A 17,459-nucleotide genomic window follows, 5' to 3' on the forward strand; every position below is an offset into this window, starting at 1 on the left:
ACATTCAAAAGAACAATTAAAGCCTGAATGTTAAGGAAATATAACGAAAAATGTTGAGTTTGATTGACATACCCGTAGGTTTTATTTTTATACATTTTCATTTTTTTTACAACATTTTATTTTAATTGAATTTAATTTTAGTTTTTTTATTCACTTAGTTGTTGTTTTTATTATTATTATTATTATTATTATTATTATTATTATTATTATTATTATTATTATTATTATTATTATTATTATTATTATTATTATTAATTTATGTTATTTGTGAAAGGGGCAGATCAGGTAAGATTCTTCTTCTTTCTGCTCCCTTTTCATTCACAAGTTAGGAACATTTGTATTTGTATTTGTATTGAATTGTTCTGTTTTTTGAATGAAATAAAGAATAAAATGAAAAATGAAATGAAAAAATAATCTGCAGCGACCGGAAGAGGAAGTGGAGGAAGAGGAAGCACATGTTAAAAACTAATAATGATGCTTTTCATTCAGAAACTCTCCCAATGAACTTTTTTACGGTATTTTACAATCGGTTTGACGCTTGTTATTTAAAAGAAAAAAGCAGTTATGTAAATATCCGCAGTTTTTTTGTGTGTGTTTTTAGTCTGTCGTTTACAATCTGGTCGTTACTGGGATTTATGTGTTTGTAACAAATGACCCGGGCCGGAAGTGCGTTATTACTGCCAGTTTTATCCCGGAGGAAACGCTAACGGTCCCCGGCAGACATGGAGCTTCTCCCGGTGCTGGAGCCGCTGGACGAACCGCGGGACGCGGTTTGGTGAGTGTCGGTTTCTGCTGCCCCGTCGAGAAATGCTCCCGCCGCATAAACAGATAGAAGCGTCTGGCCGTCGATCTTTGCTACCCTATCAAAAAAGCTGCCTGTAGCTCCCTATAATGTAATAATTTCCTATAATGTAATAATTTCACCCTATAATGTAATAATTCCACCCTATAATGTAATAATTTCTCCCTATAATGTAATAATTTCCTATATTTTAATGATTTCACCCTATAATGTAATAATTTCCCCCTCCAATGTAATAATTTCACCCTATAATGTAATCATTTTCCTATAATGTAATCATTTTCCTATAATGTAATAATTTCCCTATAATGTAATAATTTCCTATAATGTAATAATTTTCCTATAATGTAATAATTTCACCCTATAATGTAATGATTTCCTATAATGTAATGATTTCCTATAATGTAATAATTGTCGTATAATGTAATAATTTCACCCTATAATGTAATAATTTCACCCTATAATGTAATAATTTCACCCTATAATGTAATAATTTCACCCTATAATGTAATAATTTCACCCTATAATGTAATAATTTCACCCTATAATGTAATGATTTCACACTATAGTGTAATGATTTCACACTATAGTGTAATGATTTCACACTATAGTGTAATGATTTCACACTATAGTGTAATGATTTCACACTATGATGTAATGATTTCCTATAATGTAATAATTTCACCCTATAATGTAATAATTTTCCTATAATGTAATTATTTCCCTATAATGTAATAATTTCCTATAATGTAATGATTTCACCCAATAATGTAATGATTTCACCCTATAATGTAATAATTTTCCTATAATGTAATAATTTCCTATAATGTAATAATTTTCCTATAATGTAATAATTTTCCTATAATGTAATAATTTCACCCTATAATGTAATAATTTCACCCTATAGTGTAATAATTTCACCCTATAATGTAATGATTTCACACTATGATGTAATAATTTCCTATAATGTAATAATTTCCTATAATGTAATAATTTCACCCCATAATGTAATGATTTCACACTATGATGTAATGATTTCCTATAATGTAATAATTTCACCCTATAATGTAATAATTTCCTATAATGTAATAATTTCCTATAATGTAATAATTTCACCCTATAATGTAATAATTTCACTATAATGTAATAATTTCCTGAAAATGTAATAATTTCCTGAAAATGTAATAAAATTTGCACTTAACTCAATCGAAAATGTAATAAAACCCAATGATGTAATAACTTCCCCAATAATGTAATAAAATATCCTGACGGATATTGTAATAACATTTTTACCGATCATGTAATACAGGTACGCGGTGGTCCCGGCTGGGAACGGCCCAGGTGAGAGTGTGGGCCACACCTGCACCTTCCTGCCCTCCCAGGAGGGAGGACGAGGACGGATCCTGGTGGTCGGGGGGGCCGACCCCAGCGGCAGCTTCTCCCACTCCTACGTCATTAATCTGGGTAAAACACACACTCCTACATCATTAATCTGGTAAAACACACACTCCTACGTCATTAATCTGGTAAAACACACACTCCTACGTCATTAATCTGGGTAAAACACACACTCCTACGTCATTAATCTGATAAAACACACACTCCTACGTCATTAATCTGGGTAAAACACACACTCCTACGTCATTAATCTGGTAAAACACACACTCCTACGTCATTAATCTGGTAAAACACACACTCCTACGTCATTAATCTGGTAAAACACACACTCCTACGTCATTAATCTGGTAAAACACTCACTCCTACGTCATTAATCTGGTAAAACACACACTCCTACGTCATTAATCTGGTAAAACACACACTCCTACGTCATTAATCTGGTAAAACACACACTCCTACGTCATTAATCTGGTAAAACACACACTCCTACGTCATTAATCTGGGTAAAACACACACTCCTACGTCATTAATCTGGTAAAACACTCACTCCTACGTCATTAATCTGGTAAAACACACACTCCTACGTCATTAATCTGGTAAAACACACACTCCTACGTCATTAATCTGGTAAAACACACACTCCTACGTCATTAATCTGGTAAAACACACACTCCTACGTCATTAATCTGGTAAAACACACACTCCTACGTCATTAATCTGGTAAAACACACACTCCTACGTCATTAATCTGGTAAAACACACACTCCTACGTCATTAATCTGGTAAAACACACACTCCTACGTCATTAATCTGGTAAAACACACTCCTACGTCATTAATCTGGTAAAACACACACTCCTACGTCATTAATCTGGTAAAACACACACTCCTACGTCATTAATCTGGTAAAACACTCCTACGTCATTAATCTGGTAAAACACACACTCCTACGTCATTAATCTGGTAAAACACACACTCCTACGTCATTAATCTGGGTAAAACACACACTCCTACGTCATTAATCTGGGTAAAACACACACTCCTACGTCATTAATCTGGTAAAACACACACTCCTACGTCATTAATCTGGTAAAACACACACTCCTACGTCATTAATCTGGTAAAACACACACTCCTACGTCATTAATCTGGTAAAACACACACTCCTACGTCATTAATCTGGTAAAACACACACTCCTACGTCATTAATCTGGTAAAACACTCCTACGTCATTAATCTGGTAAAACACACACTCCTACGTCATTAATCTGGTAAAACACACACTCCTACGTCATTAATCTGGTAAAACACACACTCCTACGTCATTAATCTGGTAAAACACACACTCCTACGTCATTAATCTGGGTAAAACACACACTCCTACGTCATTAATCTGGTAAAACACACACTCCTACGTCATTAATCTGGTAAAACACTCCTACGTCATTAATCTGGTAAAACACACACTCCTACGTCATTAATCTGGTAAAACACACACTCCTACGTCATTAATCTGGTAAAACACACACTCCTACGTCATTAATCTGGTAAAACACACACTCCTACGTCATTAATCTGGGTAAAACACACACTCCTACGTCATTAATCTGGTAAAACACTCCTACGTCATTAATCTGGTAAAACACACACTCCTACGTCATTAATCTGGTAAAACACACACTCCTACGTCATTAATCTGGGTAAAACACACACTCCTACGTCATTAATCTGGTAAAACACTCCTACGTCATTAATCTGGTAAAACACACACTCCTACGTCATTAATCTGGTAAAACACACACTCCTACGTCATTAATCTGGGTAAAACACACACTCCTACGTCATTAATCTGGTAAAACACACACTCCTACGTCATTAATCTGGTAAAACACACACTCCTACGTCATTAATCTGGTAAAACACACACTCCTACGTCATTAATCTGGTAAAACACACACTCCTACGTCATTAATCTGGTAAAACACACACTCCTACATCATTAATCTGGTAAAACACACACTCCTACGTCATTAATCTGGTAAAACACACACTCCTACATCATTAATCTGGTAAAACACACACTCCTACGTCATTAATCTGGTAAAACACACACTCCTACGTCATTAATCTGGGTAAAACACACACTCCTACGTCATTAATCTGGTAAAACACACACTCCTACGTCATTAATCTGGGTAAAACACACACTCCTACGTCATTAATCTGGTAAAACACACACTCCTACGTCATTAATCTGGTAAAACACACACTCCTACGTCATTAATCTGGGTAAAACACACACTCCTACGTCATTAATCTGGTAAAACACACACTCCTACGTCATTAATCTGGTAAAACACACACTCCTACGTCATTAATCTGGTAAAACACACACTCCTACGTCATTAATCTGGTAAAACACACACTCCTACGTCATTAATCTGGTAAAACACACACTCCTACGTCATTAATCTGGTAAAACACACACTCCTACGTCATTAATCTGGTAAAACACACACTCCTACGTCATTAATCTGGGTAAAACACACACTCCTACGTCATTAATCTGGTAAAACACACACTCCTACATCATTAATCTGGTAAAACACACACTCCTACGTCATTAATCTGGGTAAAACACACACTCCTACGTCATTAATCTGGTAAAACACACACTCCTACGTCATTAATCTGGGTAAAACACACACTCCTACGTCATTAATCTGGTAAAACACACACTCCTACATCATTAATCTGGTAAAACACACACTCCTACGTCATTAATCTGGGTAAAACACACACTCCTACGTCATTAATCTGGTAAAACACTCCTACGTCATTAATCTGGTAAAACACACACTCCTACGTCATTAATCTGGTAAAACACACACTCCTACGTCATTAATCTGGTAAAACACACACTCCTACGTCATTAATCTGGTAAAACACACACTCCTACGTCATTAATCTGGTAAAACACACACTCCTACGTCATTAATCTGGTAAAACACACACTCCTACGTCATTAATCTGGTAAAACACACACTCCAACGTCATTAATCTGGTAAAACACACACTCCTACGTCATTAATCTGGTAAAACACACACTCCTACGTCATTAATCTGGTAAAACACACACTCCTACGTCATTAATCTGGGTAAAACACACACTCCTACGTCATTAATCTGGGTAAAACACACACTCCTACGTCATTAATCTGGTAAAACACTCCTACGTCATTAATCTGGTAAAACACACACTCCTACGTCATTGATCTGGTAAAACACACACTCCTACGTCATTAATCTGGTAAAACACACACTCCTACGTCATTAATCTGGGTAAAACACACACTCCTACGTCATTAATCTGGGTAAAACACACACTCCTACGTCATTAATCTGGTAAAACACACTCCTACGTCATTAATCTGGTAAAACACTCCTACTTCATTAATCTGGTAAAACACACACTCCTACGTCATTAATCTGGTAAAACACACACTCCTACGTCATTAATCTGGTAAAACACACACTCCTACGTCATTAATCTGGTAAAACACACACTCCTACGTCATTAATCTGGTAAAACACACACTCCTACGTCATTAATCTGGTAAAACACACACTCCTACGTCATTAATCTGGTAAAACACACACTCCTACGTCATTAATCTGGTAAAACACACACTCCTACGTCATTAATCTGGTAAAACACACACTCCTACGTCATTAATCTGGGTAAAACACACACTCCTACGTCATTAATCTGGTAAAACACTCCTACGTCATTAATCTGGTAAAACACACACTCCTACGTCATTAATCTGGTAAAACACACACTCCTACGTCATTAATCTGGTAAAACACACACTCCTACGTCATTAATCTGGGTAAAACACACACTCCTACGTCATTAATCTGGTAAAACACACACTCCTACGTCATTAATCTGGTAAAACACACACTCCTACGTCATTAATCTGGGTAAAACACTCCTACGTCATTAATCTGGTAAAACACACACTCCTACGTCATTAATCTGGGTAAAACACACACTCCTACGTCATTAATCTGGGTAAAACACACACTCCTACGTCATTAATCTGGTAAAACACACACTCCTACGTCATTAATCTGGTAAAACACACACTCCTACGTCATTAATCTGGTAAAACACACACTCCTACGTCATTAATCTGGTAAAACACACACTCCTACGTCATTAATCTGGTAAAACACACACTCCTACGTCATTAATCTGGTAAAACACACACTCCTACGTCATTAATCTGGTAAAACACACACTCCTACGTCATTAATCTGGTAAAACACACACTCCTACGTCATTAATCTGGTAAAACACACACTCCTACGTCATTAATCTATGTAAAACACACACTCCTACGTCATTAATCTGGTAAAACACACACTCCTACGTCATTAATCTGGTAAAACACACACTCCTACGTCATTAATCTGGGTAAAACACACACTCCTACGTCATTAATCTGGGTAAAACACACACTCCTACGTCATTAATCTGGGTAAAACACACACTCCTACGTCATTAATCTGGTAAAACACACACTCCTACGTCATTAATCTGGTAAAACACACACTCCTACGTCATTAATCTGGTAAAACACACACTCCTACGTCATTAATCTATGTAAAACACACACTCCTACGTCATTAATCTGGTAAAACACACACTCCTACGTCATTAATCTGGTAAAACACACACTCCTACGTCATTAATCTGGGTAAAACACACACTCCTACGTCATTAATCTGGGTAAAACACACACTCCTACGTCATTAATCTGGTAAAACACACACTCCTACGTCATTAATCTGGGTAAAACACACACTCCTACGTCATTAATCTGGTAAAACACACACTCCTACGTCATTAATCTGGTAAAACACACACTCCTACGTCATTAATCTGGTAAAACACACACTCCTACGTCATTAATCTGGTAAAACACACACTCCTACGTCATTAATCTGGTAAAACACACACTCCTACGTCATTAATCTGGTAAAACACACACTCCTACGTCATTAATCTGGTAAAACACACACTCCTACGTCATTAATCTGGTAAAACACACACTCCTACGTCATTAATCTGGTAAAACACACACTCCTACGTCATTAATCTGGTAAAACACACTCCTACGTCATTAATCTGGTAAAACACTCCTACGTCATTAATCTGGTAAAACACTCCTACGTCATTAATCTGGTAAAACACACACTCCTACGTCATTAATCTGGTAAAACACACACTCCTACGTCATTAATCTGGTAAAACACACACTCCTACGTCATTAATCTGGTAAAACACTCCTACGTCATTAATCTGGGTAAAACACACACTCCTACGTCATTAATCTGGTAAAACACACACTCCTACGTCATTAATCTGGTAAAACACACACTCCTACGTCATTAATCTGGTAAAACACACACTCCTACGTCATTAATCTGGGTAAAACACACACTCCTACGTCATTAATCTGGTAAAACACTCACTCCTACGTCATTAATCTGGTAAAACACACACTCCTACGTCATTAATCTGGTAAAACACACACTCCTACGTCATTAATCTGGTAAAACACACACTCCTACGTCATTAATCTGGTAAAACACACACTCCTATGTCATTAATCTGGGTAAAACACACACTCCTACGTCATTAATCTGGTAAAACACACACTCCTATGTCATTAATCTGGGTAAAACACACACTCCTACGTCATTAATCTGGTAAAACACACACTCCTACGTCATTAATCTGGTAAAACACACACTCCTACGTCATTAATCTGGTAAAACACACACTCCTACGTCATTAATCTGGGTAAAACACACACTCCTACGTCATTAATCTGGGTAAAACACACACTCCTACGTCATTAATCTGGTAAAACACACACTCCTACGTCATTAATCTGGTAAAACACACACTCCTACGTCATTAATCTGGGTAAAACACACACTCCTACGTCATTAATCTGGTAAAACACACACTCCTACGTCATTAATCTGGTAAAACACACACTCCTACATCATTAATCTGGTAAAACACACACTCCTACGTCATTAATCTGGTAAAACACTCACTCCTACGTCATTAATCTGGGTAAAACACACACTCCTACGTCATTAATCTGGTAAAACACTCCTACGTCATTAATCTGGTAAAACACACACTCCTACGTCATTAATCTGGTAAAACACACACTCCTACGTCATTATTCTGGTAAAACACACACTCCTACGTCATTAATCTGGTAAAACACACACTCCTACGTCATTAATCTGGTAAAACACATACTCCTACGTCATTAATCTGGTAAAACACATACTCCTACGTCATTAATCTGGTAAAACACACACTCCTACGTCATTAATCTGGTAAAACACACACTCCTACGTCATTAATCTGGTAAAACACACACTCCTACGTCATTAATCTGGTAAAACACACACTCCTACGTCATTAATCTGGTAAAACACACACTCCTACGTCATTAATCTGGTAAAACACACACTCCTACGTCATTAATCTGGTAAAACACACACTCCTACGTCATTAATCTGGTAAAACACACACTCCTACGTCATTAATCTGGTAAAACACACACTCCTACGTCATTAATCTGGTAAAACACACACTCCTACGTCATTAATCTGGTAAAACACACACTCCTACGTCATTAATCTGGTAAAACACACACTCCTACGTCATTAATCTGGTAAAACACACACTCCTACGTCATTAATCTGGTAAAACACACACTCCTACGTCATTAATCTGGGTAAAACACACACTCCTACGTCATTAATCTGGGTAAAACACACACTCCTACGTCATTAATCTGGTAAAACACACACTCCTACGTCATTAATCTGGTAAAACACACACTCCTACGTCATTAATCTGGTAAAACACACACTCCTACGTCATTAATCTGGTAAAACACACACTCGTACGTCATTAATCTGGTAAAACACACACTCGTACGTCATTAATCTGGTAAAACACACACTCCTACGTCATTAATCTGGTAAAACACTCCTACGTCATTAATCTGGTAAAACACACACTCCTACGTCATTAATCTGGTAAAACACACACTCCTACGTCATTAATCTGGTAAAACACACACTCCTACGTCATTAATCTGGTAAAACACACACTCCTACGTCATTAATCTGGTAAAACACTCACTCCTACGTCATTAATCTGGTAAAACACACACTCCTACGTCATTAATCTGGTAAAACACACACTCCTACGTCATTAATCTGGGTAAAACACACACTCCTACGTCATTAATCTGGTAAAACACTCCTACGTCATTAATCTGGTAAAACACACACTCCTACGTCATTAATCTGGTAAAACACACACTCCTACGTCATTAATCTGGTAAAACACACACTCCTACGTCATTAATCTGGTAAAACACACACTCCTACGTCATTAATCTGGTAAAACACACACTCCTACGTCATTAATCTGGGTAAAACACACACTCCTACGTCATTAATCTGGTAAAACACACACTCCTACGTCATTAATCTGGTAAAACACACTCCTACGTCATTAATCTGGTAAAACACACACTCCTACGTCATTAATCTGGGTAAAACACACACTCCTACGTCATTAATCTGGTAAAACACACACTCCTACGTCATTAATCTGGTAAAACACACACTCCTACGTCATTAATCTGGTAAAACACACACTCCTACGTCATTAATCTGGTAAAACACACACTCCTACGTCATTAATCTGGTAAAACACACACTCCTACGTCATTAATCTGGTAAAACACACACTCCTACGTCATTAATCTGGTAAAACACACACTCCTACGTCATTAATCTGGTAAAACACACACTCCTACGTCATTAATCTGGTAAAACACACACTCCTACGTCATTAATCTGGTAAAACACACACTCCTACGTCATTAATCTGGTAAAACACACACTCCTATGTCATTAATCTGGGTAAAACACACACTCCTACGTCATTAATCTGGTAAAACACACACTCCTACGTCATTAATCTGGTAAAACACACACTCCTACGTCATTAATCTGGGTAATTCATTACACTGCTAGAGATTATTCCACCAGGCGCTGCTAGAAGGTTATTTACTGTGTTTTGCTCCTAAAGGTAGATATTGTAATATCCCAAGGTTTAATCCTGAACACATATGTGTTGGTAATATTTGCCCTTTATTACACTGCAAAAACTCCAAATCTTAACAAGAATATTAGTCTTATTTCTAGTTAAAATTTCTCATTTTTAGTAAAAAAAATCTCATTACACTTAAAACAAGAAGACTCATCACTGGAAAAATAACTTGTTATTTGACGATTTTCACCTGTTTCAAGTAAATTTTCACTTGAAATAAGTAGAAAAATCTTCCAGTGTCAAAATGTCGAGAAAAAAGCCGAAATGTTGAGAAAAAAGGTCGAAATTTTGTGAAAAAAGTCAAAATGTCAAGAAAAAAAGTCAAAATTTTGTGAAAAAAGTCGAAATGTAGAGAAAAAAGTTGAAATGTCAAAAAAAAAGTCAAAATTTTGTGAAAAAAGTCAAAAGTCAATTTTCACCTGTTTCAAGTAGATTCTCACTTAAAATAAGTTCATCACTGCTTGCAGCTTTAATTATTATTATTATTACACAGTGATTGATTACTCTGAGACTGTGACTGATGAGATTCATCAACAGCTCGGGGGAGGAAGTAACGTAATCCTGCTCATCGTGTCATTTGTCATAGACTTGTTACAGTGTTTCTTTTAAATGAATATGTTTGTTTTTGTGGTTGTTTTTCCCAGACAACCATGAGTGGGTCCGGTTAGCGTGCGGGGGTTTGACGGCCCGGTACGAGCACTGCAGCTTCGTCCCCGAGAGCCGGCCCCAGAGTCTCTGGGTGTTCGGAGGAGCCCAGCAGACGAGCAACCGCAACTGCATCCAGGAACTACACATGACCGGTAAATCAGTACTAATAATAATATAATATATTACAAATAATAGCAGTGACCAAAACAGCTGCAGAAATACTGCAGGAATGACATAGCAGCAGTTAAATGCAGCCTTCTGTAAGCTTTAAATATCCACTGGGCTTACATCAAATACATCAAAACACAATAATAAAAAACACTTTTCTGAACTTATCAATATGACTCTGTCCTTCACAGGATAAGTAACATGGATCACTGCAAAAACTCACAATCTTAACAAGAATATTTGTCTTATTTCTAGTTAAAATGTCTCATTTTAGTAAAAATATCTCATTACACTTAAAACAAGACTCATCACTGGAAAAAACAACAATTTTCACCTGTTTCAAGTAGATTTTCACTTAAAATAAGTAGAAAAATCTGCCAGTGGAACAAGATTTTTTTGCTTGTAATGACGAGATAAATTTTGTCCCACTGGCAGATTTTTCTACTTATTTCAAGTGAAAATTTACTTGAAACAGGTGAAAATTGTCAAATAAGTTATTTTTCTGGTGTTATTTTCTGGTGATGACTGTAAATGTTGAAATAGCAGTAAAACCACATTCATTGATGAAATGACATAAGGAATGGAAAGGAGGGATGGCAGTTTTACAGGGGGGATGATTTGGACCGTTTTTATTCCAGGGGGGATGATTTGGACCGTTTTTATTTCAGTTTGGGACTCAGATAGATTATATCGCTATGTTCGTCTCTCCTCATTCAGTCAGCCAAAAAGGCGGAGCTGAGTCATGGCTGAGCGGTAACGTCGCTGTCTTTGGTGTGAGAGGTCGAGGGTTCGAGCCCTGCTGTATGTGAAGATTATTGTCAGCAATTTGTGTGTTTTTTCCCGGTTCTGCGTACCGGCACTGAATCTTTTGGTGGTACGGAGTACCGGATCGTACCGGCTTACTTTCACCCCTGCTAATAACAGCCTTGTGTGTGTCAGACACGGAGCCCCGCTGGAGGACGGTGGCGGCCACAGGGACCCCCCCCAGCCCCCGGACCTACCACTCCTCCTCCGCCGGCGTCGGGGACCGACTGTACGTCTTCTCCGGGGGGGAAGCTGGAGCTGCTCCGGTCCAGGACTCCAGGCTGCACGTCTTTGATACCGGTTTGTTACTCAGTTAATTACCGTATTTTCTGGACTATAAGCCGCTACTTTCTTCATAGGTTTTCAACCATGCAGCTTATACAAAGATGCAGCTATTCTGTGGATTTTTCTTCCACCGCTCGGGGCGCTCTAACCGGAATTAGAATCAAAATTAAAGCTGCAAGCAGCGTTGATCGGGCCCTCGTTGATCGGGCCCTCGCACTCCTGGCCACCGCCCTCCCTCCAGGTCCCCCCGAAAAGAGAATATTCAAAATACGATCGATAGACCAATAAAGCCTTCGGAGGAACTTGATATTATTAAGAACCTTAAAACTTCTTCTGCTGGCCATGATGAAATTACAGCCTATCTCATCAAAAAAGTCGCACCTACAATTATTTTTCCTTTAACGTGTATTTTTTCTTCATCACTTGAATCTGGTATTATCTCACAAGATGTAAAACTTGCCAGGGTCCTCCCACTGTTTAAAGCTGATGATCCATCTGTATTTTCAAATTATTGTCCTATATCAATTCTCCCTTACTTTTTAAAGATACTTGAGAGGTTGGTATTTATCAGAATTTTCTGAAGCATCTCGATGCCAAAAGCATTTTGTATGAGCATCAATATGGTTTTAGAAAACAATCGTTCTACCTTTATGGCTCTCTTGCATCTTAGAGAAAAGATTTGAAAGAAAAATTAATATGCTTTAGGAATTTTCTTAGATTTATCAAAAGCTTTTGACACAGTTAATAATGGAATTTTATTATCAAAAATGTCTTGTTATGGTTTTAAAATAGAGTTTTGCAATGGGTTGAAAACTATTTGCACAACAGAAATGTAATTTTTAATGATAAATTGTCACAGCGGGATGTTCTCAAAGTTCCACAAGGTCCTTTTTGTGTCCATTGTTGTTTTTGATAAACATCAATGATTTACCTAAACCAGGGGTTCTTAACCTTTCTGAACTTGGGGCCCAATTTTTTCAGTACAGAGCGGCCCGGGGCCCGTTAAATATTAACACTTTATAGCAGGTATTCAACTAAAACTTTAAGAGGTCCATGCAGAGAAAATGTACTCATTTACTCATCAATTTACTCAATTTACATACATACAAACATACATACATATATATATATATATATATATATATATATATATATATATATATATATATATATATATATATATATACACACACATGCACATACACATACACACACACACACTAGACTAGACTAAACTAAACTAAACTAAACTTTGTTCCAGCCTCCTCCTCCTGGTCCCAGCCGGCCACCCAGGGCCGGCGGCCGGCCGCCCGACAGGGACACGTCGTCGCCGCCGTCGGCTCCAGGATCTACGTCCACGGAGGAATGACGGGAGACAAGTTCTTCAACGACATGCACTCTCTCGACTCCAGTAAGACTTTAAATCAGGATACATGATGAAAGATATGAAGACCAGGATGAAAGATGATTAACCTGGATTTATTTATAAATAACTTTAACTATTCACATTCTCACATTCACAATTTCTATCTGACCCACATTCCTATCCCCATAATTACCCAGGGGAAGAAGGAAGGAAGGAAGGAAGGAAGGAAGGAAGGAAGGAAGGAAGGAAGGAAGGAAGGAAGGAAGGAAGGAAGGAAGGAAGGAAGGAAGGAAGGAAGGAAGGAAGGAAGGAAGGAAGGAAGGAAGGAAGGGAGGGAGGGAGGGAGGGAGGGAGGGAGGGAGGGAGGGAGGGAGGGAGGGAGGGAGGGAGGGAGGGAGGGAGGGAGGGAGGGACGGACGGACGGACGGACGGAAGATTTGACCAATGTTGTATTTTTCCAAAGTTAATTTTTCCAATGGTAAAAAAACTGACATTTGATCCAAAAAGAACTTGAAAGTTGGAGGGGAATCATCTTTCCAAAGTAAAAGTATGTGATCATAATTAATATAATGTCTAACTGAAGATCCAGTGAATCATTTAATAAATTTAATAAATATCATTTAATAAATACAAACTGGATCTAAACTCAAATTAATTTCTAAAACTGATTGTGTGAAGGAATGAATTGATTTCCAGAAACTTATTAAAAGATCACATTCCCCAAACAAATGCTCAAATGTTCCATCGGTTCTTTTACATCTTGGACATTTTGAAGAGATATCCTTTGACATTTTTTTGCATTTTAATTTGAGTTAAATACAGTTTGTGAATACATTTAAAATTAGCTTCTTTAATTGTATTACTAGTAAATGGAAAATGTATTTTTTCACATATATTTAACCAAGTATTTTCTTTAAAGATCATCCCCAACTCCTTCCATTATCGTCACTAAAGTTTGGAAAGATGACAAATAAAATATTATAAAACTCACTGATCTTCCCTTTAATTGTGTATTCAGATAACACAAGTTGGATTTGATTTGCTTTGATAAGTGATTGAACAATGCTGCGTATTTGTAAATATTTAAACAAGTGTTTGTCAGGAATGTTCTATAATTTACAGTATATTATGTATAAACCTGTATAATTTACACCAGGGGTGTCAAATGTTTGGCCCCCGAGAAGTTTCCAACGCAAAAAAACGAAATGTTAATTTACTAAAAAGGCATAAATAATTGCCATGAATCGCAGCATTTCCGATAATATATTTCTTCTACAAATCCATCGTTATTCCACAAAGAGAGCAGTTTGACATTTTTTTTTGTTTTCCAGAATACATTTGCTGATTTTAGACGGTCGTTTATTTTTATTAACTGACTACTATTATATGTTTTCGCAGGACAAATGTCACTGCTAAAAAGATGATAGAAGATATTTATTTGGAGAATTTCAGTTTTGAATACGAGGATAGTGACAAAGTAAAACAGTTAAAGAAGTGCTGACCTTTTCTCCACACTGGCGTAAATATCCGCGCCAATTTTTAAAAATAAATACTTAATTGTACTGGAAAAATCTCTAAATCACAAAGAAACACTCTCGGATGTAATAAGAAAGATTTAGCTTTTAATTAAATTTCCTATAAAAAAAACATACTTGTTTCTGTTTATCTTTGTAAAATGATATTAAAAGTATCTTACATAATTTGAAAAAAAACGAGAAATTTCAAGAAAAGATCCTGAAGAAATATATTTTACATAATTAGAGTGTAAACAAAGTGCATATTTCCTTTAAAATTAACTTAACTGATATTGGATTAGATAACAATAGTAAAAAAAAAAGATTTTTCGCACCGTTTTTGTTATTTTGAGCGAGAAAAAAAATTGGTCAAATCCGTCCCGCCAAGAGAAATGAGTTTGACACCCCTGCTCTACAACATAATATGCATATTATAATAATAATAATGACTTGGATTTATATAGCGCCCTTCTAGGCACCCAGAGCGCTTTACAGAGATCATTATTCATTCATACACATTCTCTCCAGTGGTGGTAAACTACGTTTGTAGCCACAGCTGCCCTGGGGCAGACTGACGGAAGCGTGGCTGCCATATCGCGCCTAACGGCCCCTCCGACCACCACCAACATTCATACACATTCAAACACATTCACACAGGGCAAGCTGGGTAAGGTGTCTTGCCCAAGGACACTACGACAGCAAACTGGGACAGAGCGGGATTCGAACCGCCGACCTTCGGATCATTGGACGACCCGCTCTACCACCTGAGCTACTGCCGCCCCTTATGTATAAAACTGTATTTGAAGGAACGATGAAGTGGAGGAAAGTCCAGACCAGAGGAGACGTCCCCCCCGGCGTGGCCTCCCATGCGGCCGTGGTGAAGGACAAACACATCTATATCTTTGGGGGGATGACGACAGACGGGGCCGCCAACCTCATGTACAGATTTGACCCTGGTACTTGTTTTTAAATCACTTATCCACTTGATTTATAGGTCAGTGAAACCTCTGACTGATCTGTCACTTTAAACCTTCTGTTCCAGACACAAACATCTGGGTCCTGCTCAGGTTTACGGGAGCGCTGCCGGCGAGCCGGCTGGACCACTCCATGTGCCTGGTGCCCTGGAGGCCGAGTGGAGAGACGGAGACCCGGGCCGAGGCCTCGGAGACGGAGACAGAGACCCGGGCCGGCCGCCCCGAGGCCTCGCAGACGGAGACGAGGCATCTGGCCTTCGTGTTCGGGGGGATGGACACCCGGGGGAACGTTCACCACGACTGTGTCGTGACTGTTGTGAAGTGATGGGAAACACTGCAAAAACTCAACATCTTACCAGGAATATTGGTCTTATTTCTAGTTAAAATGTCTCATTTTTAGTCAAAAAAGATCTCATTACATTTAAAACAAGACTCATTACCATAAAAATAACTTATTTGACAATTTTCACCTGTTTCAAGTAAATTTTCACTTGAAATAAGTAGAAAAATCTGCCATGTCCTTTTTTTTCCTCTTTTTTTCTCTCTTTTCCTCTTTTTCTCTTTTTTTCCTCTTTTTTCCTCTTTTTTTATGCCTGTTCGAAGTAAAATCTTGAAATAAGTAGAAAAATCTACTCAAACAGGAGAAAATGTTTGTTTTTTTCAGTGATGACTCTTGTTTTAAGTGTAATGGGATTTTTTTTTTGACTAAAAATGAGACATTTTAACTAGAAATAAGACTAATATTCCTGGTAAGATTGTGAGTTTTTGCAGTGCATTGTTCTGACACAGTTTTATACTTAAAAAGAGTTGGAAAAGAAATGAATTACCTCATAAAAGACGATAAGAATGTTAATACATTTAAATATGAATATCTTTCTTAGATTCCAAAATAAATGAATACATCAGAAGTAACAGTTTGCATCAAATGTTTGTTAAATGTCTTTCCAGAGGTTTAATGATCAAAAACACATCTGTAAATACGTCAATAAACGCTTCTAACCACCCACTTTTCTGCCTTTGCACTTATTATACTTATTACTTATTATTAATGCTCAATTAAGGTTGTTTTTTTTACCAGGATTTCATTTCTTTTGTGGCTGTTCATATTAGTGTTTTAAATACCGTATTGTCCCGATTATAAGACGACCCTCTTTTTCAAGACTCAAGTTTGAAGAAAGACTTTTTGAACACCAAATTCAATTTTTATACAGAAAATAATTACAGTACATCTGAAAAAAATGATTATAACAACATATTTGAGAGAAAAAGCT

General features: G+C 37.3%; 1 protein-coding gene across 2 annotated transcripts; it reads left to right on the plus strand.

The window, feature by feature from the left end:
* The first annotated feature begins 437 nt into the window (after positions 1–437).
* LOC133454523 (rab9 effector protein with kelch motifs-like) lies at positions 438–16,777 on the plus strand. 2 transcript variants are annotated; one of them, XM_061733246.1, is made up of 8 exons: positions 438–775; positions 2,112–2,266; positions 11,074–11,229; positions 12,185–12,349; positions 13,596–13,745; positions 16,021–16,170; positions 16,257–16,372; positions 16,415–16,776. In XM_061733246.1, exons 1-8 carry the CDS (start codon positions 723–725, stop codon positions 16,511–16,513), a joined length of 1,044 nt encoding a protein of 347 aa, XP_061589230.1. In that variant the 5' UTR covers positions 438–722; the 3' UTR covers positions 16,514–16,776. The 2 variants fall into 2 exon arrangements, with proteins under 2 accessions (XP_061589230.1, XP_061589229.1); XM_061733245.1 differs by having other exon boundaries at positions 16,257–16,777.
* The last annotated feature ends 682 nt before the right edge of the window (positions 16,778–17,459 follow it).

Source organism: Cololabis saira, chromosome 11 (genome assembly GCF_033807715.1).
Source record: "Cololabis saira isolate AMF1-May2022 chromosome 11, fColSai1.1, whole genome shotgun sequence".
NCBI classification, from domain to species: Eukaryota; Metazoa; Chordata; class Actinopteri; order Beloniformes; family Belonidae; genus Cololabis; species Cololabis saira.

Excerpts from the sequence above, each read along its gene's own strand:
- LOC133454523 (XM_061733245.1), top strand. The coding sequence starts at position 723 with ATGGAGCTTCTCCCGGTGCTGGAGCCGCTGGACGAACCGCGGGACGCG. Across the intron at positions 12,350-13,595 it reads GCTGCACGTCTTTGATACCG|CCTCCTCCTCCTGGTCCCAG; the intron begins GTTTGTTACTCA and ends ACTTTGTTCCAG. Across the intron at positions 13,746-16,020 it reads CATGCACTCTCTCGACTCCA|GAACGATGAAGTGGAGGAAA; the intron begins GTAAGACTTTAA and ends CTGTATTTGAAG.